Here is a 25,929-nt window from a genome sequence, read left to right as displayed (position 1 = left end):
CAGACCGGCCCACTTACGTTTTGAGTGTCCCATCAGCACCCCCTTATATCAGATTCTCATCAGCAGCCCCTTTACATCAGATTCTCATCAGCAGCCCCCTTTACATCAGAGTCCCATCAGCACCCCCTTACATCAGATTCTCATCAGCAGCCCCCTTACATCAGATTATCATCAGCAGCCCCCTTACATCAGATTATCATCAGCAGCCCCCTTACATCAGATTCTCATCAGCAGCCCCTTACATCAGAGTCCCATCAGCAGCCCCCTTACATCAGATTCTCATTAGCAGCCCCTTTACACCAGATTCTCATCAGCAGCCCCCTTACATCAGAGTCCCATCACCAGCCCCCTTACATCAGAGTCCCATCACCAGCTCTTTACATCAGAGTCCCACCACCAGCTCTTTACATCAGAGTCCCACCACCAGCTCTTTACATCAGAGTCCCAGCACCAGCTCCTTACATCAGAGCCCCACCACCAGCTCCTTACATCAGAGCCCCAGCACCAGCTCCTTACATCAGAGCCCCACCACCAGCTCCTTACATCAGAGTCCCACCACCAGCTCCTTACATCAGAGTCCCACCACCAGCTCCTTGCATCAGAGTCCCACCACCAGCCCCCTTACATCAGAGTGTCCCCCTCCCACATGTACTCACAGTTCTAAAGGCACGGCAGCCTCTCTTCTTCCTCTCTCCAGTCAAGTGATAACAAGTGATAGGGGAGAGAGGAAGGAAAGTCTGCTGACCGTGTCTATCTCCCCCTGCAGGCTGGAGGGAGCAGAAAGCCTAATGCTCTCTCCAGCATATCACAGAAACTGCTCCTCCTGACAGGAGTAAAATCGAGATCACTCACTGTCAGAGAGGAGCGGCTCCAGGACTGCACCAGACCGGCCCACTGAGCCATCGGCCCGCCGGGAATCCCGGTAGTCCCGATGGCCAGTACATGCCTGCAGCTGGATTCTCACAACCTCTGGATAGACCTCCTCTCACTTGGCCTAGCAGCCGGTAGGATGTTAAATAAAGAAAAGTCTCTGCCACAGACTTCAATGTGAAATACTCGAGAAAAGTCTCTGCCACAGACTTGAGCGTAACCAAGGGACATAGACAAATTTCATACGGTACCAGTATCTCTCAGCCGGTCCGGCGATACTGTATGAGTGTAGATTCCATGAAGTGTCCTTCAACTAAGCCTCCAGGCTCCTTCAGAGAAACCAGCCTGATGCACGGCCTTCTCCTGAAGAGTCCTCCCCTGGATGCTTCTCCAGTTGCTGGGCCTCTCCTTAGATGAGACGGCACTGGACCACCTTTGAATCCTCAGGCCTTGATATCCAGTCAGGCCTGTCCCTGCAGTTACTTCTCCTCTGGCTATCCAGCCCCGAGACTCAGAATTGCATGGATCCGCACCCCAGGCCAGGAGGATCATGGGTGCTGGTCAGGAGGACCAGGACCAAACAGACAGAAAACTCTTCTGGACCAAAACCCCGTAACACATGATGTCAGTACCTTAAATACCACCTCCCACAGTGCACAGCAGGAGAACACTTCCACGGGGTTGGTTCCGAGAAAACGTGGCACCCAATACACCCAGCTAAACTGCGTTCTACCACTTGCCGGCGGTGACAGCGACACCTGCAGCCAAGGAGAACTCAGTGCAATCCAGCCAGACTGGTACTGAAGCCATAATTTAGCAAAATTAGCCCTAAAACCCAACTGTGGTTTCAGGAATATTAATTTTCAAAAACACATAGCGCATGCTCGTCAGGAGCCAGTGCTACATAAAGTTTATGATATGGTTCCAAAAAGTTTAAACTTTATCACAGTTCCAAAAACAATGCCATAATGTAGGCTTGTTATGGCCGCAATGAGGACAGGCTTGAAGGATAGATTTAGAGGGAAGACAAGGGACAAATGCTCTGTGGAGTAGTTTACATTGCATTTCTCTCCAAGTTTCATTTATCATACATTTATGAGTTTTATTTTATCCCTTTAGTAGTTTTGTGTCCAAATCTTCCTCCGAAAGATCCTTGTTCCAGTTTTTTAGAAGTGTACGGCCGCGTACACACGGGCGGACTGTTCGTCCAACTTTGTCCGCTGAACAGTGTTTCAGCGGACAGTCCGCTCGTGTGTGGGCTTCAGCGGACAGTTTCAGCGGACAGTCTGACGAACAAAGTTTTTCAGAATTTCCGTAAGACTGTCCGCTGAAACTTGGTTTGAGCGGACAGTCCGCTCATGTGTAGGCTTGTTCGTCAAACTAAGTTCCGCGCATGCTCCGAAAGGATTTACACGCCGAAGGTTGCATTGCAGTGTATAGGACTTCGAATCTCTTGTCCCGTCGTACGTGCCGTTCACGTCATCGCGCAAGTTTTCAGCGGACTGTTCGTTCGTCGTGTGTGGTCAAGTCCGCTCATGCAAATTTTGAACGGACTGTTTGTCAAACTGTTTGACGAACCTAGTTGGGCGGACAGTCCGCCCGTGTGTACGCGGCCTAAGGCACACAGCCGAGTTGAAGCAAAGGTTTAATTGGCCATAAAGGTTTGAAATTGAGTAGAGCCCTTTGTTTTATAAAAGCCGATCAACCAGGGAAGGTTGAAAGAGTTTGGACTTGTCAGAGCAGCACTTGGTGGTAGTAGAGGAGGTGCAAAGCAGGAGAAGGAAACTCAATCACAACAGATCGGAAAAGTTTAAAACTGGGAGGATCCACGTTGAATGCTATCTGTTCTTGGTTCATGCATGTTTTTTCTACGATTGATGACACATAGGGGGACATTTACTAAAACTGGTGCACAGAGAATCAGTTTCTAGGTTTTCTTGTCAAAGCTTAATGGAACTGGCTGAAGTTAGACGCTGGTTACTATGCACAGCTGCGCCAGTTTCTGTGTGCACAGGTTTTGGTAAATATCCCCCAATATTTTCACATTTGGCAGGTACTGCAGAGATAGAGTTAACTGGGGGCTCCACCAAAAGTTTGCTATGGGGCTCCATGATTCATGGTTTTCCCCCTGGTTTTAACCCTTCCATGCATGGGCGTAGATAAGGGGGAGTTGGGGGGTCGAAACCCCCCCAGAGCCTCCGTCCATGGCCATGGCGCAGCAGCTAGGCTATTGTAGTCTTTCAGCTGTGGGACCGGGATGGGAGCCGCACACTCACAATTTCGCTAAGTATAATAAATGTGAGCTCCGGCCTGTTTGTTTATTGTGTGGGCAGGCCGGTGACCTGTCAAATAGTGTCCCCCGTTGGATAGTGTCTGCTGTGTACTGCGCATGTGCAGTACACAGGACAAGCAGATTCCGAAAATAGCCGAAGATGAACGGCGCCTGCGCCGTGAGTCCAGATTCAAGCCCCACCATCCAAGTGGACATAGAGTTAGAATAAAAAGAGCCGAGCGCAGCGAGGCCGTGCCTGAAGAGTGGCAAGCGAAGTGAGCCCGCGAGGGGCCCTCTAATATGTGCAGCCCTATGTCCACTTGGATGGTGGGGCTTGCACCTGGACTCATGGCATAGGCGCCGTTCATCTTCAGAGATTTTCCGAATCTCCTTCTGCTCCGTACTGTGCCTGCGCAGTTCAGTGTGGACACTTTTCACCACCTGCACCTGCCATGGCTGTGCATCACCATCTGCACACCTGGCTTTGGGTTCATCATCACATGCATTTGGCATGACTTTCTCCCTGTCACCGCAGCTCAAGTATATCTTATGGTGAACCACAGGGCTAAGTAAGTAAGCACTGCATATTAGATGTCATGTTTACAGTGGTTAACTGCATACCTCTGGATACATCTTGCACATTGTGGCAGTAGTGTCACTTTTATATAAAATAATGGTTTTTATATGCAGTATAAATAAGAATGGTCCTACTGACCCCCTGTCTTCCATCCTGCTAACCCATGTATCCTGCTGTACTGACCCCTGTACCCTGCCCTACTTAACCCCCGTCTTCCGTCCTGCTGACCCCTGTACTCTGCCTACCGACCCCCGTAACCTGCCCTACTGACCCCCATGTCTTCCGTCCTACTGACCCCGGTGGCCTGCTCTGCTGACCCTCGTACCCTGCCCTATTAACCCCCTGCTTTCTGTCCTGCTGACCCCTGTACCCTGCCCTACTGACCCCGTCTTCTATACTACTGACCCCCATACCCTGCCCTTCTGACTCCCTGCCTTCTGTCCTGCTGACTCCTGTACTCTGCTCTTCTGACCCCCTGTGTCCCATCCTGCTGACCCCTGTACCTTGCCCTACTGACCCCCCTACCCTGCCCTACAGACCCCCTGTCTTCCGTCTTGCCGACTTCTGCACCCTACCCAACTGACCCCCTGCCGTCAATCCTGCTGAGCCCTGTACTCTGCCCTACTGACCCCCTGTCTTTAATTCTGTACCCTGTCCTACTCACCCCCCATACCCTGCTCCACTGACCCCCTGCCTTCCACCCATCTAACCTCTGTACCCTGCCCTACTGACCCCCTGTTTTACATCCTGCTGACTCCTTAATACTGCCCTACTGACCCCCCTAATCCTCTGTCCTGCTAATCCCTGTCCTCTGCCCTTGTGACCCCTCTTTTCTGCCCTGATGACCCCCATGCATTGCCCTGCAGACCCTTCTCCCCTGCCATGCTGATTCCTGTCCTTCACCCAGCTGATCCCTGTCTTCTTCCCTGATAACCCCTGCTCTCCACCTGGCTGACCCCAGTCTTCTGCACTGATAACCCCTGCTCTCCACTCAGCTGACCCCTGTCTTCTTCCCTTATAACCTCTGCTCTCCACTCAGCTGACCCGTCTTCTGCCCTGATGACCCCTGCTCTCCACCCAGCTGACCGCTGTCCCATTTTTTTTGTTTAACCACACTCCTTAAGCCCCTCTCACTGTTAAGAGTTTGGTCACAGCCACATTTTGCCGATACACGTGCCACAAATAATTTTCGCCCTCATGTGCCTCATTCTGAAGTTCAAAAGTTGGGAGGTATGAGTGCGGAGGGAGAGGAGAACGCTGATTCACTGCATCAGCAGCCAACCACTGAGAAAGTGCGGGAGGGGGAGGCAGTTTGAGAAAGTAGAGGTTATTAATGGGCCAGCAGGAACTGGCCCATTTGGCCTGCATTACAGGAGAGGTTGGGTGGGGAGAGAGGACTGCAGCAGAGAGCGCCACACCCAATATTTGTCACACCGTGGCAGGCTCGCTAATTATTGTCCTCTTGGTACCCAAGGTTGAACACCCCCCCCCAGGGAAAAAAAGTATCTATGGTCCTACTTCCATACTCTACCCAAAACTAAAAAACTAAAAGGTTTTATACTTACTGAATATACAAACTGCATTCAATTATTATTATTATTATACAGGTTTTATATAGCGCCAACAGTTTGCTCAGTGCTTTACAACATGAGGGCAGACATTACAGTTACATTACAATTTGGTACAAGAGGGCCCTGCTCGTTAGAGCTTACAATCTAAAAAGGAAGGGGGCAATTGATACAAAAGGTAATAGCTGTGGGGGGATGAGCTGATGGAGGAAGTAAAACAGTGTTAATTAGAAGCAGGATAGGCTTTTTTGAAGATAAGGGTTTTCAGGGATCGTCTAAAGATGGATAGATTAGGGGACAGTCAGACAGATTGGGGTAGGGAGTTCCAAAGGATGGGAGAAGCTCTGGAGAAATCCTGGAGGCGAGCATGGGAGGAGGTGACAAGGGAGCTCGAGAGCAGGAGGTCTTGGAATGAACAAAGAGAGCGCTTTGGTTGGTATTTTGGGACTAGGTTAGTGATGTAACTAGAGGCAGAGTTATGGATGGCTTGATTTGATTTGTTATCTCTTCCTTGCAGGAAACTTGCTATGTGCCATCAGATACGTGCATACAACATGCCTACAAGTGGCACAAGGACCTTTGCCAGCTGCTGCTGTCTGCATACAGTGGGCTCTTCTCCTACTATGCCACCCTTCTAAAGGAAATCCCAGATTTAACACAAGTTGACATAGGTAAGTGGTTCCTGTTTGATACATAATTAGTAATAAAGCTTATGAATAATAATGAGCAAACCACATTTTTTTTTCTTCCAAAGTGGGATTTTATTCAGAGTGGAACAATTGTCATCAAGCATACGCTTGTCACTGGTTACTAATGTGCCAAAGAAAAATCAGTGGACTCTATCAGTAAACTGGTAGAGGTCCTAAGTAGACATGTGACAAAAAAAAAAAAATTCATTATTTTTTTGCTTTTTTTCGGAAATTCAGAGTTCAGGAATTCGGAAATCCGAAAATTTATGAATTTCCGAATTTTCGAATTTCTGAATTTCGAATTTTCAAATTTCCGAATTTTCAGATTTTCAAAATTCGGAAATTCAAAAATCCTAAAATTCTAAAATCTGAAAAAAAAGAGAGAAAATCAGTAAAATTTTAAATAATAACTAACTATTACATTATAAGCATTGGAATTTCCTTTCAAATTTAGCTGTCTGTGAACATATACAAATTTATCTGAAGTGACAAATTATCAGAAATAATGAATACCACATCTAAACAAATGGAATGGAACAAATTAATAATAAAACCTTTTTATTATTATTATTTATTATTATTGTTATTTATTATTATTAGTTTGTCACCTTCCATTCATTTAGATATGGCATTTGATATTTCAGATAATTCATAATTCTTTGGATAAATTTGTACTTGTTACATTCACTAAGATAAATTTGAAAATTTGGAAATTCCAATACCTAAAATGTCATATTTATTATTAGTTATTTCAGATTTTGGGGTTTTCAAATTTTCAGATTTTCAGTCTTTTGAATCTTCAGATTTTCATTCTTATTTTTGGATTTTCAAATTTCCAAATTTTCGAATTTTCAAATTTCTGAAATTTAGAATTTTTGAATTTCCGAATTTAGAATTTCCGAAATGTAGAATTTCCAATTTCTGAATTTCCAATTTTCGAATATCTACATTTGCGAAATGCCGAAATTTAGAATTTTTGGAAGTTTGAAAATTCGGAAGTTCGAAATTGGAAATTTGGAAAGTCAAAGTTTCGGAAATTGAAAATTTCAGAAATTCGGAAATTTCAGAATGAACAAATTTGAAAAAGAAAAAGAACAAATTCAGAACTAAATGAATTGCACATGTCTAGTCCTAAGGATCCCTTACTTGTTCACTTCTGCACCAAGCTCAGTCCTTTACAGCACCATAGGTTCCTTGCTTTTACTTTTGGCAGGACCTAGTGAGGAATTATACTATTCCTCGTCAAGGCAATTATATGACTGGGGGTGAAGGTTCTCTTCCTGTAATCCCATTTGCCCTCTGTGGCTAAATATTAGAGATACCCATACTGGGTCTCGCTCCCTTGTTGACCAGATGTCAGCTTCTAAAGGACAGTGTGCCTGGACCTTAGGGTGGGAAGAAGGCTCACTTAGTAAATGACTAAATTGTATACCACACACTGGGCAGATTATAAATATCAACAAAATGTGTGACTTTGCACGGCCTTTGGTCTTAGAGAAAAACACAGAGACAATCATTGCTGAGCTTTTCTTTTAAAAATGCTAAGGCTTAGGTTCTCTCCAAACCCAACTTCATCCAAACCCAGAAGTTAGTAATAGCTGGCTAATGAGGAGTTGTGGGCAGGAGATTCACTTCCCCGCAGCTGACCAGGGACGTGCGGTGAGGTGAGTGGCTGGTGAGGCTCTGGCTAGTATCAGAACCAGATACACACAGGTTACATACGCCACAAACGTTAGAGCGAGAGCAATAATTCTAGCACTAGACCTCCTTTGTAACTCTAAACATGTAACCTGTAAACATATATAAAGCGTCGCCCATGCAGATTTTTAAGTACTGAAGTTTGGCGCCATTCCATTTTTCAAGTGTGACATGTTAGGTATCTAATTACTTGGCGTAACAAACATCAGCCTTCATAGTATACAAAAAATCGGGCTAACTTTAGTATATATATATATATATATATATATATATATATATATATATATATATATATATATATATATATAGTTGCAAAAAAAAGTATGTGAACCCTCTTGGAATGATATGTATTTCTGCATAAATTGATCATAAAATGTGATCTGATCTTCATCTAAGTCACAACAATAGACAATCACAGTCTGCTTAAACTAATAACACACAAAGTATTAAATGTTACCATGTTTTTATTGAACACACCATGTAAACATTCACAGTGCAGGTGGAAAAAGTATGTGAACCCTTGGATTTAATAACTGGTTGAACCTCCTTTGGCAGCAATAACTTCATCATTCACCTCAGGCAATGCTTCTTGCGAAAAGCAAACCGAGAATTGGTGTGTGTTTCTTATAGGGAAGGGCAGCTGTAACCAACACCTCCAATCTCATCTCATTGATTGGGCTCCGGTTGGCTGACACCTCACTCTAATTAGCTCTTGGAGATCCCACTAGTCTAAGGGTTCACATACTTTTTCCCCCTGCACTGTGAATGTTTACATGGTGTGTTCAATAAAAACATGGCAAATACTTTGTGTGTTATTAGTTTAAGCAGACTGTGATTGTCTATTGTTGTGACTTAGATGAAGATCAGATCACATTTTATGACCAATTTGTGGAGAAATCCATATCATTCCAAAAGGGTTCACATACTTTTTTTGCAACTATATATACATAAAAGTATTTTTCCCCAAAAATTGCTGCACATATACCATGTAACATAAAAAGTTGCAACGACCACCATTTTATTCCCTCAGGTGTCTTCTAAATATATATATATATAGATATAGATATATGGAGATAGATATATGGAGATAGATATATGGAGATAGATATATATATAGATATATATATATGGAGATATATATATATAGATATATAGATATATGGAGATATATATATATATACCATATTTGTCGGCGTATAAGGCGACTGGGCGTATAAGACGACCCCCTATTTTTCAAGTGAAAAATTTTTTTGGCCAATACTCGCGGTATAAGACTACCCCCCTTCTGAGGCAACACCATTTAAAAAAAACATTAGAACCATTAAAAAACACAAAGCAAGAATGCCAACTACTCATCTGCCATGCTGTGATATGTCATAAATAAATCAAACAATAATAACACAAACAGAGGTCTATTGAATGCCACAACTCTGGAAAGTAGAATTTTTCACTAACCAAACCTATACCACGTTTGGGTTACATTCTATGGAAATTGTCCACCAAAATGCATTTAATAACCCCCCTGTCATATGTCCCAGATTTACCTGTCCCTCTTGGGTGCCTGGGACCTCAAAGGCAAACAGCAGGATGTATAGTAGTAGGTGATCAGTGAATGGATTTACCCAGGGAAGTATGGTGAGCGGTGTATTATTTTAATGAATATAACGCCTGCTTGGATTGGCAGAGGCTGTAGCATCATCAGCCTCTCTCTCTCTCTCTCTCTCTCTCAAAGCCAATGATAGCCTATGTAGCCTGCTCGGATTGGCAGAGGTTGTTACTCCAATCCAAGCAGGCTCTGTATTCATTAATAGAATACATCGCTCGCCGGGATTGGCTCAACGGCGTATACTGTTTGTAGCTGAAGCCACATACAGTATTAGCAGACTTTTGGGGGCTGACATCCATCGGGCAGCATTGTATACCCGGCGTATAAGACGACCCCTGATTTTTGGGCATTTTTTTTAAGTGTAAAAGGTAGTCTTATATGCCAGAAAATGCAGTATATATATATATATATATATATATATATATATATATATATATATATATATATATATATATATATATATATATATATATATATATATATATATATATATATATATATATATATAATGTTTGCGGGTTCTGAGTAATTTTATGGTAAACAAATTATGATTTTTACACGTAGGAGAGAAGTGTCAGAATTGGCCTGGGTGGCAAGGGGTTAATTACCATAAGTAATATACAAATAATTATTATATATTGTTTTTAAGGTAATTTACTATATTTTCAAAAACTGTACTCAAGCAGGTGGCTTAACGGATAAATTACTGAAGTTATAACTTCCAACCAGTAATTTCACAGTAAATAGATAAATAATAAATTATTATTTTATAACACATAGCATATAAATATATGATTTAGCTTGTACCTTTCAGCAGCAGCAGATTCTTGTTCTCCCTCTTAACTGTATGAGAAAAACATGGGATTATGGGTAAATCTTATCAACCTAAACACGTTTCTTCTTTGTAGTTAAGAGGGCTGGGCTGGAAGGCACACGCCCCCTTCTATGACGCATTTTTATTGGACAGCTTGGGCCAATGGTCCTTTGCTATTGGTACAAGGCTCCAAGCTGCCCATTGAGCTCAGTGCCTCTGACAAGAAGTGTCAGAGAAGAAGCTCATCCTCTCATTCTGCTGCAAACAGAGTGTGCCAGCTTGTATTTAAACTGGCCGTTGTGTATGCAGCTTCTGACAGGCAGAACAAGGAGCCCTGTATCTCTGCAACCATAGGGGCGAGGAGCCCCAATTTTTGACTAGTGGTGTGGTAGAGCTTCAGTTACCTACCCCCAAAGTTTCTGTCCCCCCAGATTGCCGAGCTATGACCCTTGAGGCTCGATCTTTTTTGTTTTGTTTTTTTATATTCGTGGCAGATGAGGCTCTGCCTCACCTGCCTCCCCTGACTGCACGTCCCTGCAGCTGATGTACACAAAGCGTGGGGGTGCCTGTGACATCACTGACCTACTAATGCAATGTGGCCATATTAGTTTAAGAAATAGACCCTTTACATATTCATTTGAATGGGCTGCCCAAAACAACACAATAGACCAAACATTGTGAGTGAAGCATTTTTGGCAATGCGTCACCACACAACAAATAGCACAAGCGTATGAAGAGTGAGTTGCTGTGTGCTATCGCATTGTGATATTGTAATTGGCCATTAGACACTAGACATGTGCGGAATGAAGAAAAAATGTGTTTAGTTTCGATTTATTTACATAAATTAGTTTAGTTAAATTAGTCTAAATTTTGTTTATTCGGGTTAAAATCAATTCATGATTTACATAAAATTGTTTAATTTGTTTAATTTATTGCATTTGTTTTCGGAATTCATTTCATTTTTACTAACTCAATTTGACCGAATTTGGAAATTTTTAATCAATTCGAATTTTATTCGAAATTCCATTTGAAATCTATTTATTCCACCCGAAATTCTAACTTTGGAGGATGGTTATATTCTTTATACTCCATTCTATTCTATTGTTTTTTTTTTTTTATATTCCATTATTTTCTATTCTATTCTTTTATGTTCTCTTCTATTCATTTCTATTCTATTCAAATTCCAATTTATTCTATTTGAAATTCCAATTTCAGAAGATGATTATATTGTTATATTATTTCTTTTCTATTCTATTGTTTTTTTTTTTTTTTTCTATTGTATTCTTTTCTATTATTTCATTTTCAATTATATTCTTTTCTATTTGAATTAGAATTCTGGAAGATGGTTATATTATTTCTATTTTATTCAATTTTTTTTCTATTCTATTCTTTGTTTTTTTTTTTTTTTTTGATTTGAAATCAAATTTATTGTATTTGAAATTTGAATTTCAGAAGATGTTCTTTTGTTTTTTATTCTATGCTTTTCTTTTTTTTTAATTCTATTCTATTATTTTATTTTCTATTATATTTTGTTCTGTTTTACTCTATTCTTTTCTAATTCTATTCTATTCTATTATTTTATTTTCTATTCTATTATTTTATTTTCTATTCTATTCCTTTATTTTTTAATCTATTCATTTATTTTCTATTACATTTTTTTTACATTCTTTTATTTTGTATTCTGTTCTGTTTTACACTATTCTATTATTTTCTGTTATATTATTTTCTATTATATTCCTTTTATTTTCTATTACATTTTATTCTCTTCTGAAATTCCGATTTTAATTGGATTCAATAACTATCCAAATTCTGTCCAAAATTTGCGTTTCGTTATTTTGGATTTGTTTAAATTTTGTTACTATTGTAATTCGGAAACATCCGCATCCCCGCATAACAAAAAATTTGTCTCAATTTTGATTCGGAATGAAACATATTGCACATGTCTATTTGACACCATCCTACCGGGGCTAACTGGTCAATCACTGACATTGTGTCTCTTTTTTTTTTTTTTCGTAGAGGAATTGATGCCTGGAAAAACGTTGTCCCAAATCTGCAGCCAATTGCAGGTAAGTCATCACCGCAGAGTTCCTCTAGGGCTGTTCTTGATTAAGAGTTGGTATGTGAGCTTTGTTGAGTGTTTGTAAGCCCCAAATATTTAAGGGCCCATTCAGATTATTTGCATGGGTTGCTAATGACCTACAATGCAGCAAAAATCAGAAATGCACAATAATTTTTTCTGAAACAGCAACACCGCAGTGCACAGCATGTGTGGTGTGGCGAGATGTCTTGAGCTACAATGCAGCTGCATGGGGGTTGTATTGAGTTTGCGCTTTTGAGTGCCCTTCAAAATGAATGGCAATGTAATGCATGATGGTACGTGCATTACAATAGTACTAAATGGACCCTCTATTCTATATGTGTTTGCTCATACCCTTCTTAGTATTAAAAGCACATTAATTGCTTAAAGTGGTTGTATACCCCCAATGCGGAAGTTGTACCTTTAAGTAAGCCTATACTAAGGCTTACCTGTAGGTACTGTAAATATCTCCTAAACATGAACCGTTTAGGAGACATTTACCTTGTAGTGCACCAATGATGTCATCAGCGCATGCGCCGTCCCTCCATGCCGGCCCTCTCTGCCGTTTCTGCACTAGCGAGTGCTAATACATCATACATCATTTACTAACCACTCCCCCCTGGGCCGTCCAATGGACTTTCTTTATAGCTAGTTAATTAATGTGGACTTGTTTTGAGCAATTACTTACCATTTACCACTAACAAGGGTTTACTGTCACTTGTAGTTCTAGTGAGTGAGAGTGTTTGGCACAACACAAGGGACACTATTTATTGATTTTATAAAAAAAAAAAAATTTCTTTGTTGTTGCTGGTCTGTGTGAGAGGCAGATTCACCATATATTTCACATATTGATTTATATTTTTTTCATATATTTTATGAGTGATATAACAGGGATATTTTTCATCAACACTAAGTATTTTTTATCACTGATTAACTGATTATTGATCTTTTGGAGTGGTTTGGGCACGGAAATTTGTGAGCACTCGTTTCATTAATTTATTTAGGTTGCGCGATTGAAGTTTTCTTTCCTCCAGAATACATATTTCCTTTTTAGATGGGGGCTCGTCCGGGATGAGACATCCGCGGTGGGATAGACCTTTGTCTATTTTGGCAAATTCTTTCTTAGGCCGCGTACACACGGGCGGACTGTCTGACGGACTTGGTCCGCTGAAACGTGTTTCAGCGGTCAGTCCGCTCGTGTGTGGGCTTCAGCGGACTTTTTCAGCGGACAGTCTGGCGGACTAAGTTTATCGGAATTTCCGTAATATTGTCCGTCCAACTTTGGTTTCAGCAGACAGTCCGCTCGTGAGTAGGCAAGTTGGACGGACTAAGTATGGCGAATGCTCAGAAAGGATTTACACGGCCGAAGGTTGCATTGCAGTGTATTGGACGTCGTATTTCTAGTCCCGTCGTACGTGCCGTTCACGTCATCACGCAAGCTTTCAGCGGACTGTCTGTTCATCGTGTGTGGTCAAGTCCGTTCATTCAAAAGTAGGACGGACTGTCTGTCGGATTGTCTGACGGACTTAGTTGGCCAGACAGTCCGCCCCTGTGTACGCGGCCTTACCCTGGGCCTGATAAAGTCAGAAGAAAGAAAGGAAGGACGTACCACGCTTTAATAGACACACTCAGAGGCGTGTAATATTGTAGGGTCTTTGGGTGTCCCGAATCTTTATTTAAGACTCATTTGAGTATTCTTTTGGGAATTTAGGTAACCAACAGCACCCGCTACTAAATCTTTGATTCTCTTTCTGTTGACTAGAAGTAATAAGATGACCGAGTGAAGTGAACAGCCTCAGATGATACACAGAGAATATACACATCTCCCTACATAAGCTTTACCTCTTTATCTGCTGCCTTCAGCTTTCTATATTCTTTAGAAAGTGCACATCTTGTTAGAAATTTTTCTTCCTGTTTCAACAGAGGGAGGGGAGTCTGGGCATACACTGTGTGACAGTTGATTGGAGGAAAGGCACCCCCCCCTCCCCCATAGGCAGAGGACTGAAGAAACTGGCTGAGCTGTGCTTTGAATAGTCAAGCTCTCTGCTAATATATTTATAGCAACCTCCCCAACACACATTTCCAGCTGCTTTTATCTCCTGTGTTGGAGAACTTGTCAGAAGTTATCATGCCGATAAGAGAGGAACAGGAACAGAGCAGCAGAAAAACACGGGACTTAGGGCTTTGGAGAGAGATATGTCAACACTAAAGATATATGTACGTTGGCCCTTTAAACAGCTATAGCAGATGCGCGTGCACCCGCTGCGCGGCGGGGGTGCTGATGCGCATGGCTGGTGTCCGCTATGTCTGCCGGCCACCTGCTATCGCTCCACAGAGAGGCTGAACAGGGGTCTGTCAATGTACACAAACAGATCCCCGTTCTGACAGTGGAGTAGAGAGAGATTGTCTGTTCCTTGTACTCCCAGTCAGTCCCCTCCCCCCACAGTTAGAAACACCTCCCTAGGGAACACATAACTCCTTGATCGCCCCCTAGTGTTAACCCCATCCCTGCCAGTGCCATTTATACAATAATCAGTGCATTTGTTTAGCACTGTATAAATGTCAATGGTCCCAAAAAAGTGTCCAATTTGTCGCAGTCCCGCTAAAAATCGCTGATCACCACCATTACTAGTAAGAAAATAAAAAATAATAAAAATGCCATAAATCTATTCCCTGTATTGTAGACGCTATAACTTTTGCACAAACCAATCAATATACACTTATTGCGATTTTTTTATTTATTTTTTGCCAAAAATATGTAGAAGAATACATATCAGCCTAAACTGATGAAGACATTTGGGATATTTATTATAGCAAAAAGCAAAAATTTTTTTTTTTTTTTCGAAAGTGTCTCTATTTTTTTGTTTATAGCGCAAAAAATTAAAACATCAGAGGTGATCAAATACCACCAAAAGAAAACTCTATTTGTGGGTAATAAAGGACATCAATTTTGTTTGGGTACAAAGTCGCACGACCGCGCAATTATCAGTTAAAGTGATGTAGTGCCATCTCACCAAAAACGGCCTAAGGGGGAAAATCTTCTGGGCCTTAAGTGGTTAAGCAATAACATCATCAATACTTGAAAAAAAAAATGAATACTTTTTTTTTAAGGGCAAACAAGGCTTCCGTTGGTGATTCTGTCTTGCTAAAATTTATACTTTATGAAATACATAGACAAAAAAAGTAACTGTAGCACAGACTCCAATCAAGTCCTGTTGATTTTGCCCCAGGTTCTTTTCCCATTTGGGTTCACCGGCAGCCAGGCATACAACACACAATGACCCCATCACTGATGGGCACTGACTGGCACCGACTGGCATCACTTCTGGGCACTGTTGGGGCTGCACTGATGCCCAACTCTCCCCTGTGAGGAAATGCCGCTGTTCGTCTCTCCTCCCCTCACATGCTGTCAGTGTGAGGAGAGGAAAGCCAAACTGACATTTCCTTGTTTACATGTGATTGGACACAGCTGATCACAAGGTCAACCACCCGCATCATCGGCTCTTTGCGAGATCGGGGATGCACTGAGGGACACAGAACACTGCAGATTGCCCTGCTGCACACTCACAGGGGCGACATGATATGACGTTGCTTCAGGACGAGAGAACCATCCTGCCACCGTCATTATACAATACAGTGGGCGGGAGATGGTCAAAAACCTAAATAAAGTGTGCCACCTAGTAGCCAACTATGGCAGTGATCTGTGACCCTCCTACATAGTGATGACAATTCTTTTATGACATCATACTGGTAACAGCAATCTAAAGCTACGCCTATTTACACAGGGATATGGCTATTGGGTTACCTCTCTGTGGGATATAAGCAGTATTAAACCCAAAACTAAAAATGTAATATATTGCAGCTTACCGATTACTAGATGTGGTGGCTGCATTCGTTTTTTAGGCTTTTTTCCCACTTTTTACTAAAACAATAGTGACTGGGCAGGAAAGATGGTTCTCACAAACGTACTATGAGAGGAGGACCAAGACCCCTGCGGACTTATTGTGGGCTTATTGGACGGTGAAAGACCAACACAGCACCAGAGAAGAAGAATAAAGTCAGCATCTGGCTACGTCCACAATATATCCTCAGCACCTTGCATATCCTAAGTGATGTGCGTAGCATGATACATCTTTATTCCTGCTCCGACGGATTGCCTAGGCTACCAGCCTACTGTATCTCCCAAAACGCCAGCATCCTCTACTAAGTGCTGGGTCCCTCTATTGAGCGCCGGCATCTCTATTGAGCACCGCAAGAGGTGACACACTGCAATGGGAGGATTACTATGAGAGAGTGAGTGAAATATTTGTATAGCGCGCAACGCGAACTGAATCGCCTCAAGGCGCTGCGAGGAGCTTAGTTGTCCATCAACTAGAAGAGGAAGGTCTTGAGTTTTTTCCTAAAGGCCTGGTGGTTTTCTTCCAAGCGGATGTTGGTTGGTAGAGCGTTCCATAGCCGACGTCCTTGGAAGAGTAAGTTCCTGCCCGTGTCACAGTCCCTCCCTGGAGGCCCGCACCAGACTCGATAGGAAAGTAGAAGACATCATGTAACAGATTCTGTTTTCTGTCTTCCTTCGCTGGGTTTTTACTGGCATCTACCACTGAACATCATGTTTTGCGGTGAGACCGAAGGCAGGGCCAGCCCGGAAGGACTCAGAAAGTCCTGCTCAGTTGGTGTTACTACCTAGAGGCCCACGTGGCTTGCAGCAGACAAAGATCCCTCGGGTGAGAGCCAGGGGCATGATATATGCGATATAATCGCAATATATGCAATATATTATGTCGAGGTCGTCACCCTCTAGAGTTCTCTGTCACATTAGCCGACTCTTGTTAGGACATGCAGCCCTGGCCCACTAGGCAAATGCCCGTTGTGCCTTATGGCCAATCGGGGCCTGGCCCTCACCCCCAAAAGAGCCAGCTGATGTATCCCTTTTCCAGATCAGTGCAACAGCAGCCAGGCACACAGCAATAGTCACTCCTCTGGCTGAATAAACTTGGATAGGGCATAGGGAGCTGTGCAATACTCCTTAGCACTGAACAGTAATGAGAGGACTCTGTCACTACTCCTTATGACAAGTAGAGAGAGGAGCGACCTGTTTAAACCCAAACAAAGCATAGACATGCCTCCATCCCTGTATGTATGTAGAAAAAAGAAAGCATGGATTCTGGGACTTTACATGAGGCATGTATATGTGAATGATGTTGTATGATGATGTTGTATAAAATAGGTCCATATAACCGTAAATAAATAATAGATTGATAAATCCAATAAATTCAATTAAATTGATAAATACAATAATGAATATGATTATAATGTATAATATAAATAATATATAATACATGATGTAAGGGAGAAAAGACATAATAAATATAATAATAATCATATTGACATATTTAATATCAATGATAGATAGATATGATTGGTACAAACAATAACGATTAATGAATTAAATAAACATACAAATCAGATAGACATAATAATCATGATAAATGCAAGCAATAAATGCTATTGACAGAATTCCTGATTTTGAGCAAGCTTGACTTGGCACCCTTGAGTGAAGACTCGACGCGTTTCATGGTGCTTACAGCTAATAATCAGGAGTAGGATGCATGAATTTTGGCTACAAAATTGAATAAATAGATACATGGGTAAATAGAGTCTCAGATGATGTACCATGCTTTCTAAAAGAGAGCAGGAGCTAGCGATTTATACATTACTCCTTAGGACAGTCCCTTTGGTAATGACCCCTGAAAATGGACTGCACCGAGACACCATCAGAAATGTCCCAAGCCAGGCAAGCACTAGTACAGATACACAAGGGATAGCAGCAGCCTTAGTCACCAGGATCCTACACTCAGGTCTGTACTCACAATGTCCCTGGATACTTGGATGCCTCCTTCCAAACATTTTTTGTTTTAGTGAACTCTCCAAACCAGATCCTCAGTGAAATCCTTTGATTAGTTCCAGAGACTTTCAGCATACAGGCCCTCCATCTTCAGCATAGTTGGGACTTTGATGAGCTTAGGTAGAATCTCAGCTGGGCTGCCTGGAGGGGGGGGGGGGGGGGGAAGCAGCCCTTCAGGCTGGAAACTTCATCTGCTGGACAAGAACACAGCATCTTCAAACCCCAGGCTATTGATGCACTCTCCCAGGCACCTTCTGGGCAACCTACCCCGGGGATTGGCCAAGACAACGTACATATTCAGGTTGCTGATTTGCCTTTCCAGCCCACTGCATTCAGGAATCCTCCAGAAGGTAGGGGGAAATAATCAAACCTGCAGCCAGTGGAGCCCAGAACAGCCCAAAGCAATCCCAAACTGATTACAGTGGAACCAAAAGGAACTAAATTTACCTAGAAACCTAGAAGGCTGCTACACTGCTCTAATGTAAAGACTTGTCTAAGCAATTCATTAGTTTTGTATCCAGAAAGAGTGGCTTTACATAGAGGCCTCTACTTAGTTGTTGGTAGATCTAATGGAGATTGTACAGGCAGATTGTAATGTATATAGTCAGCTTTAGGCACATGTGAAATCTCCAACAAAATACACTTAGCACATAGCTGGCTGTTAAAATTGCAGATGGTACATATTGGATGCAAAGAGTTCTCCCTTAAAATGCTGACGTCTTCCCTGGACTGCAGAATTAGAGATGCTTCAGCAAAACACAACACACTCAGCACTGCCATCGATTAGCATTCTTCTCCATTATCCTGCTAAAGATAACCACATAACTAATAGCACAATTAACCTTTTTTTTCCTATTAATTAAATACAAATAGACCCAGGCTATGTTTTTCCCATCGTGAATGATCTCCTTGCTGGAGCCAGGAAAACGTTTAGTACTTTTTTGCTCTCCCGGGGGAAAGTAGAGCATTTAATCACACAGAATTCCAAGAGCTGCACAAACCAATTGTTCACGATACTGAAGATACAAGGGGAAGGAGGTACGCTGTATGGCTAAAGGTCTGTAGACACCGTACCATCACACCCATGTGAGACTACTGGACTTATAAAACCATGCCCATTATAATGGTGTTAGACCCCCTTTGAGTCTATAACAGTCTCCACTCTTCTGAGAAGACTTTCCACAAGATTTTGGAGTCTGTCTGTGGAAATTTGTGCTCGTTCGGCAAAGGAAAAAAATGGTACTGATGTTGGACTTGGCTTTTCAACATTTTCTTTCGTAGGGATGAGGTCAGGACTCTGTGTAGGCCACTGAGATTCCTCAACATCAAGCTAGTCAAACCGTATATCTATGGAGCTAGTTTTGTTCACAGGGGAACGGTCATGCTGGAACAAAGTCTTCCCCAGACGTTTACCACAAGGTTGAGCTGTTCGACATCCTAGTCAAAAACCATGGCCATTGATATCGAACCCCCCACCACCACCACCACCACCAATCCAAAACCGTGGTTATTATTATAGACGTAACCCTATTCCAAAACCATGGCCATTAATATGAAGTTGACTCCTTTGTGGTTATAACAGCATCCAGTCTTCTGAGATTTTAGAGGGTGTCTGTGGGAATTTTATACACATTTGTGAGGTCACTTACTGATGTTGGATAAGAAGAACTGGCTTACAATTGGTGTTTCAATTCATTCCAAGTGTGTTGAGGTCAGGGATTTTTGAGATACTTGCTTTCCTCCACACCAGACTGGTCTAAACATGTCTATATGGAGTTGGCTTTGTGCACAGATGCACAGTCATGCAAAAAATTTGGAGGTCAAGTAGTAACGTTGGGCGATAACTATGGCCAGTGCACTAAAAAAGAGGAATCTCAAATATTTGTTGAAATCTCAATAGCAGAATGTGCAGTAAAACCCACCAACACTTTGAAGGCTCACAGGTCCCTTTTCTTCAGGTACTAATGCTGGACGAGAAGACAAGGCTCACAACAGAAGTGTAACTAGAACCTTCAAGGCTCCAGTGTAAGAAACCACAAAGGGACCTCTGACTTCCAGGTCCTATTCCATTGATCCTGGGGCCCTTTCCTCTGGTCCTGGGGCCTTTCCTTCCAAGCCCGGGGCCATTCCCACTGATCCTACAGTCTCCACTGATATGGGCAGCACAGTAGCTAAGTGGTGATATGCCAAGGCATGATCGCAAATGCGACCTTTGCGACCCTGGTAGTTCCATCACTGGCTCACAGTGTTCAAATGTATCCCAAAAATGATCTGTAGGGTTGAGGTCAGGGCTCTGTGCAGTTTTTGCACACGAAAGTCATCAAGTCGTGTTTATGGAGCTGACTTTGTACACAGAGGCACAGTAATGCACCTTCACCAAACTGAAACCACAAGGTTGGAAGCACACAGTTCTCTGAAATGTCTTTGTATGCTGTAGCATTAACTGTATTCTTCACTGGAAACTCCTGAATATAATAGCTTGAAGTGGTGTCAACATACTTTTGGCCATATAATGACATACTGTAATAGAATGCCTTTCACTGGAATAACAAGAGATTTAACCGCTTGGGGATCAAGCCTTTTCTGTCACTTTTTGTTTACAGGTTTAAATCAGTATTTTTTGCTAGAAAATTAGTCTAACCCCCGAACATTATATATATATATATATATATATATATATATATATATATATATATATATATATATATATATATATATATATATATATATATATATATATATATGATACAATATCTCACAAAACTGAGTACACCCCTCACATTTTTGGAAATATTTCATTCTATCTTTTCATGTGACAACTCTGAAGAAATGACACTTTGCTACAATGTAAAGTAGTGAGTGTACAGCTTGTATAACATAACAGTGTAAATTTGCTGCCCCCTCAAAATAACTCAACACACAGCCATTAATGTCTAAACTGCTGGCAACAAAAGTGAGTACACCCCTAAGTGAAAATGTCCAAATTGGGCCCAATTAGTCATTTTCCCTTCCCGGTGTCATGTGACTCATTAGTGTTACAAGGTCTCAGGTGTGAATGATGAGCAGGTGTGTTAAATTTGGTGTTATCGCTCTCACTCTCTCCTACTGGTCACTGGAAGTTCAACATGGCACCTCATGGCAAAGAACTCTCTGAGGAGCTGACCTCTGAGTGGAACATGTCCTGTTAAACCGATGTATGATTTTGGCCACCATTATGCAGCTCAGTTTCAGGGTCTTGGCAATCTTGTTATAGCCTAGTCCATCTTTATGTAGAGCAACACTTTTTTTTTATATCCTCAGAATGTCATGTTGAACTTCCAGTGACCAGTATGAGAGATTGAGAGTGATAACACCAAATCTAACACACCTGCTCCTCATTCACACCTGAGACCTTGTAACACTAACGAGTCACATGACACCAGGGAGGGGAAATAGCTTACTGGGTTCAATTTGGACATTTTCACTTGGGAGTGTACTCATTTTTGTTGCCAGCGGTTTAGATATTAATGGCTGTGGGTTGAGTTATTTTGAGGGGGCAGCAAATTTACACTGTTATACAAGCTGTACACTCACTACTTTACATTGTAGACAAGTGTCATTTCTTCAGTGTTGTCACATGAAAAGATAGAATAAAATATTTACAAAAATGTGAGGGGTGTACTCACTTTTGTGAGATACTGACTAACTAAGCTGCCTAATCTAGCTCAATCTCTCTATCTCTATCCACTATAACACACTACACGGGCGCTGTGTAAGCAGCCATATATATTGTGGGGTGTGGACTTAGTCCCTATGAGCCATGATTGGCCAAAGGCACCCTGCCTTTGGCCAATTATGGCTCTAGCTGAGGAGCGTGCTGTGGTTGGCCAAAGCATGCAGGTCAGGTGTATGCTTTGGCCAATCATCATACAGCAATGCACTGTGGTCTTGCAGTGCATTATGGGGCAATTAAATTTGCCGCAAACGTCCCATAACATTTGCTGTTCGGCAAACGGGGCAAACACATCCGATGTTCGACTCAAACTCGAAGCTTATGCCTAGCATCCACCTATCAGAAGCTGCATAGCAGCAAAGCCCGGGGCAAGGAATCATACAGCATTTTTTTTCTGCTTTAGCATGCTGCACATCCAGCTTGTGTCAGTAAGTGTGCTCTGGCAGGGTCACCTCTGACTGAGTGTGCTCCGGCAGGGACACCTTTGAGCAAGTGGACTCAAGCAGGAACATCTTTGAGTGAGTGTGCTCCAGCAGGGTCATCTCTGAGTGAGTGTTCTCTGGCAGGGACATCTCTGAGTGAGTGTGCTCCGGCAGGGTCATCTCTGAGTGAGTGTTCTCTGGCAGGGACATCTCTAAGTGAGTGTGCTCCGGCAGGGTCATCTCTGAGTGAGTGTTCTCTGGCAGGGACATCTCTAAGTGAGTGTGCTCCGGCAGGGTCATCTCTGAGTGAGTGTGCTCCGGCAGGGTCATCTCTGAGTGAGTGTGCTCCGGCAGGGTCATCTTTGAGTGAGTGTGCTCCAGCAGGGTCATCTCTGAGTGAGTGTGCTTCGGCAGGGTCATCTCTGAGTGAGTGTGCTCCGGCAGGGTCATCTCTGAGTGAGTGTTCTCTGGCAGGGACATCTCTGAGTGAGTGTGCTCCGGCAGGGTCATCTCTGAGTGAGTGTGCTCCAGCAGGGTCATCTCTGAGTGAGTGTTCTCTGGCAGGGTCATCTCTGAGTGAGTGTGCTCCGGCAGGGTCATCTCTGAGTGAGTGTGCTCCGGCAGGGTCATCTTTGAGTGAATGTGCTTCGGCAGGGTCATCTCTGAGTGAGTGTGCTTCGGCAGGGTCATCTCTGAGTGAGTGTGCTCCGGCAGGGTCATCTCTGAGTGAGTGTGCTCCGGCAGGGTCATCTCTGAGTGAGTGTGCTCCGGCAGGGTCATCTCTGAGTGAGTGTGCTCCGGCAGGGTCATCTCTGAGTGAGTGTTCTCTGGCAGGGACATCTCTGAGTGAGTGTGCTCCGGCAGGGTCATCTCTGAGTGAGTGTGCTCCGGCAGGGTCATCTCCGAGCGAGTGTGCTCCGGCAGGGTCATCTCCGAGAGAGTTTGCTCCGGCAGGGTCATCTCTGAGCCTTTATTCCTGCTGCATAATTGAATAACTCACAGCAATGAACACAATCCGTGATGCACACAGCAGCTTGAAAGGCTAATTAGATCACGGCGCCGTTTGATCCGAGGATTTCTTTTTTTTTGCTGCACATCAGCTGCTGTCTCCAGCCGCCTCTGAAGCCGAACATCTTAAAGTGTTTGCTCGCTGCGGAGAGGAGGCCCCCGTACAACTTCAATAGTCTTTACCCAGCTGGACCGGCTCCCCGCTGACACGCTTATCGCTAATTCCAGCAACACAGCTTCTTTCTCTGTATAGAGCTCTGCCGCTCGGATGTTCGCATGTGCCGATCAAGGGAAACTCCTAAAATGATAGCTACGGCGGAACCGGGGGGGGGGGGGGGGCACCCGCTTGCCATTTTTCTTGCGAGGTTTCTCATTTTGTCTGCACGGCTTTGGAGCTTCTTCCAAAATCTTTTAGGCGGATTGACTAGACGTGTGCAGTTCATTTTGTTCTGCATCAAACTTCGGACAAATTCTTTGTAATTCCGATGTTTCCGAATAACAAGAGTAGCAAATTACAACGTATCCGTGATAGCAAAACAAAATAAGGTGGTAATTTGAATTTGAAAACAAGAATAGATTAAAATAGAATAGAAAATAAAGGAATATAATAGAAAATAATAACAAGAATAGATTAAAATAGAATAGAAAATAAAGGAATATAATAGAAAATAATAACAAGAATAGATTAAAATAGAATAGAAAATAAAGGAATAGAAAAGAATAGAATAGAAAAAAAAATTAAATAAAATAATAGAATAGAGTAAAACTGAACACAATACAAAAAAATAAAATAGAAAATAAAGGAATAAAATAGAAAAGCATAGAATAGAGTAAAACTGAACACAATACAATAAAATAAAATAAAAAATAAAGGAATAAAATAGAAAAGCATAGAATAGAGTAAAACGGAATAGTATAAAAAAATAAATAAATAAAGAAACAGAATAGAAAGGCATTGAATAAGAAAAAAAAAAGAGAGAAAAGAATAGAATAGAGTAAAACTGAATATAATAAAATAAAAAATAAAGGAATAGAATGGAAAGGCATTGAATAGGAAAAAAGAGAGAAAATAATAGAATAGAGTAAAACTGAACAGAATAGAATAAACTAAAATAGAAAATAAAGGAATAGAATATAAAAGAAAAGAAAAGAACATACGACTTAGAATACTTTGTTAATCCCAAAGGGAAATTACTGCGACACAGCCACACTCAACAAAGACAACACAAGCTCACAACAATGAACAGAACAAGACAGAATGACATACCACAAGTATCAATTACCAGAATAGAATAGAATAGAAAATAATAGAATAGAAAATAAAATAATAGAAACGAGTAGAAAAGAATAGAGTAAAACAGAATAGATTAAAAAAATATAGAATAGAATAGAGTAAAACTGAACAGAATAGAATAAAATAAAATAGAAAATAAAATGAAATGGATATTTTATAGATAGGCAACTCCTATCCTCATGTTGATTCGTGATTCCAGATTAATAATAACTACAGTAGGGAACAGACACAAAAGATACGCTCAGCATCTTTCCAAATAACCGTTCTCCTTTATAATGACACATTTGAAGGTTTTTATACATATGATTACGTAGGTATCACATTAATATTACAATTGTATGTTTATGGTAACAGGGGGCGTAACATAGGCAGGCTAATTCTAATCAGGACTCGAAAGAATGCAAAACATGTATTGAAAACATTATTAGTGCCATGTGCACAGTGAGGGCATTGTGCAATACATATAAAATAGAATACAATTATATACAGAACCTACAAATTTCCATTACAAAAGAAATAGAATATAAAACAAAATAATATCTGAATGAGTTAATATTTTATTAATCCCAAAGGGAAATTGTTGCGACACAGCCGCACTCAACAAAGACAACACAAGATCACAACAATGAACAGAACAAGACAATATGACACACCACAATTATCAATTACCAGAATAGAATAGAAAATAAAAGAATAGAATAAAATAGAATAGAATATAATTGAATAGAACAGAATAGAGTAAAACAGAACATAATAGAAAATAAAATAATATAATATAATATAATATAATAGAAAATAAAAGAATAGAATAGAATAGAATGGAAACGAATAGAGCTACATAGATTAAAATAGAAAAGAAAATAAAGGAATAGAATAGAATAGAATAGAAAAAAAGAATAGAATAGAGTAAAACTGAACATAATAGAATAAAATAAAATAGAAAATAAAGGAATACAATAGAAAAGAATTGAATAGAAAAAAAGAGAGAAAATAATAGAATAGAGTAAAACTGAACAGAATAGAATAAAATAAAATAGAAAATAAAGGAAATAAAGGAAGGAATAGAATATAAAATAAAAGAATATCAGAATTATGCCGTGTACACGCGATCGGAATTCCAGCCAGAAAAAGACAGATGAGAGCTTTTCATCGGAAAATGCGACAGTGTGTACGCTCCATCGGAATTTAGCTGTCCTAATTTCCGTCAGCCAAAAATTGATAGCATGTTCTCAATTTTCCCGACGGAAATACTTTCTATCAGTAATTTTGATCATGTGTATGCAATTCCAACATGCCAAAAATCACGCATGCTCAAATACAACTACGAGACAGAAGCTATTGGCTACTGGCTATTGAACTTCCTTTTTCTAGTCACGTTGTACGTGTTGTACGTCATCACGTTATAAACTATCGGAAT

At 41.5% G+C, this 25,929-nt stretch overlaps 1 protein-coding gene across 1 annotated transcript in view; it reads left to right on the top strand.

Moving 5' to 3' along the window:
* The window catches only part of FAM135B (family with sequence similarity 135 member B), a 181,747-nt gene that overhangs the window by 69,409 nt on the left and 86,409 nt on the right, over positions 1–25,929 (top strand). The window contains exons 7-8 of the mRNA XM_077493377.1: positions 5,805–5,958; positions 12,111–12,160. Of these exons, the coding sequence (XP_077349503.1) occupies positions 5,805–5,958; positions 12,111–12,160 (204 nt within the window). The remainder of the gene's footprint in view (positions 1–5,804; positions 5,959–12,110; positions 12,161–25,929) is intronic.

The sequence above is a fragment of the Lithobates pipiens genome, unplaced genomic scaffold (genome assembly GCF_037356315.1).
Source record: "Lithobates pipiens isolate NorthernLeopardFrog02 unplaced genomic scaffold, aLitPip1_a1.2 Scaffold_19, whole genome shotgun sequence".
In the NCBI taxonomy this organism is placed as follows: Eukaryota; Metazoa; Chordata; class Amphibia; order Anura; family Ranidae; genus Lithobates; species Lithobates pipiens.
Note: the sequence above shows the minus strand (reverse complement) of the source record. Positions and strands in the feature narration are given on the sequence as shown.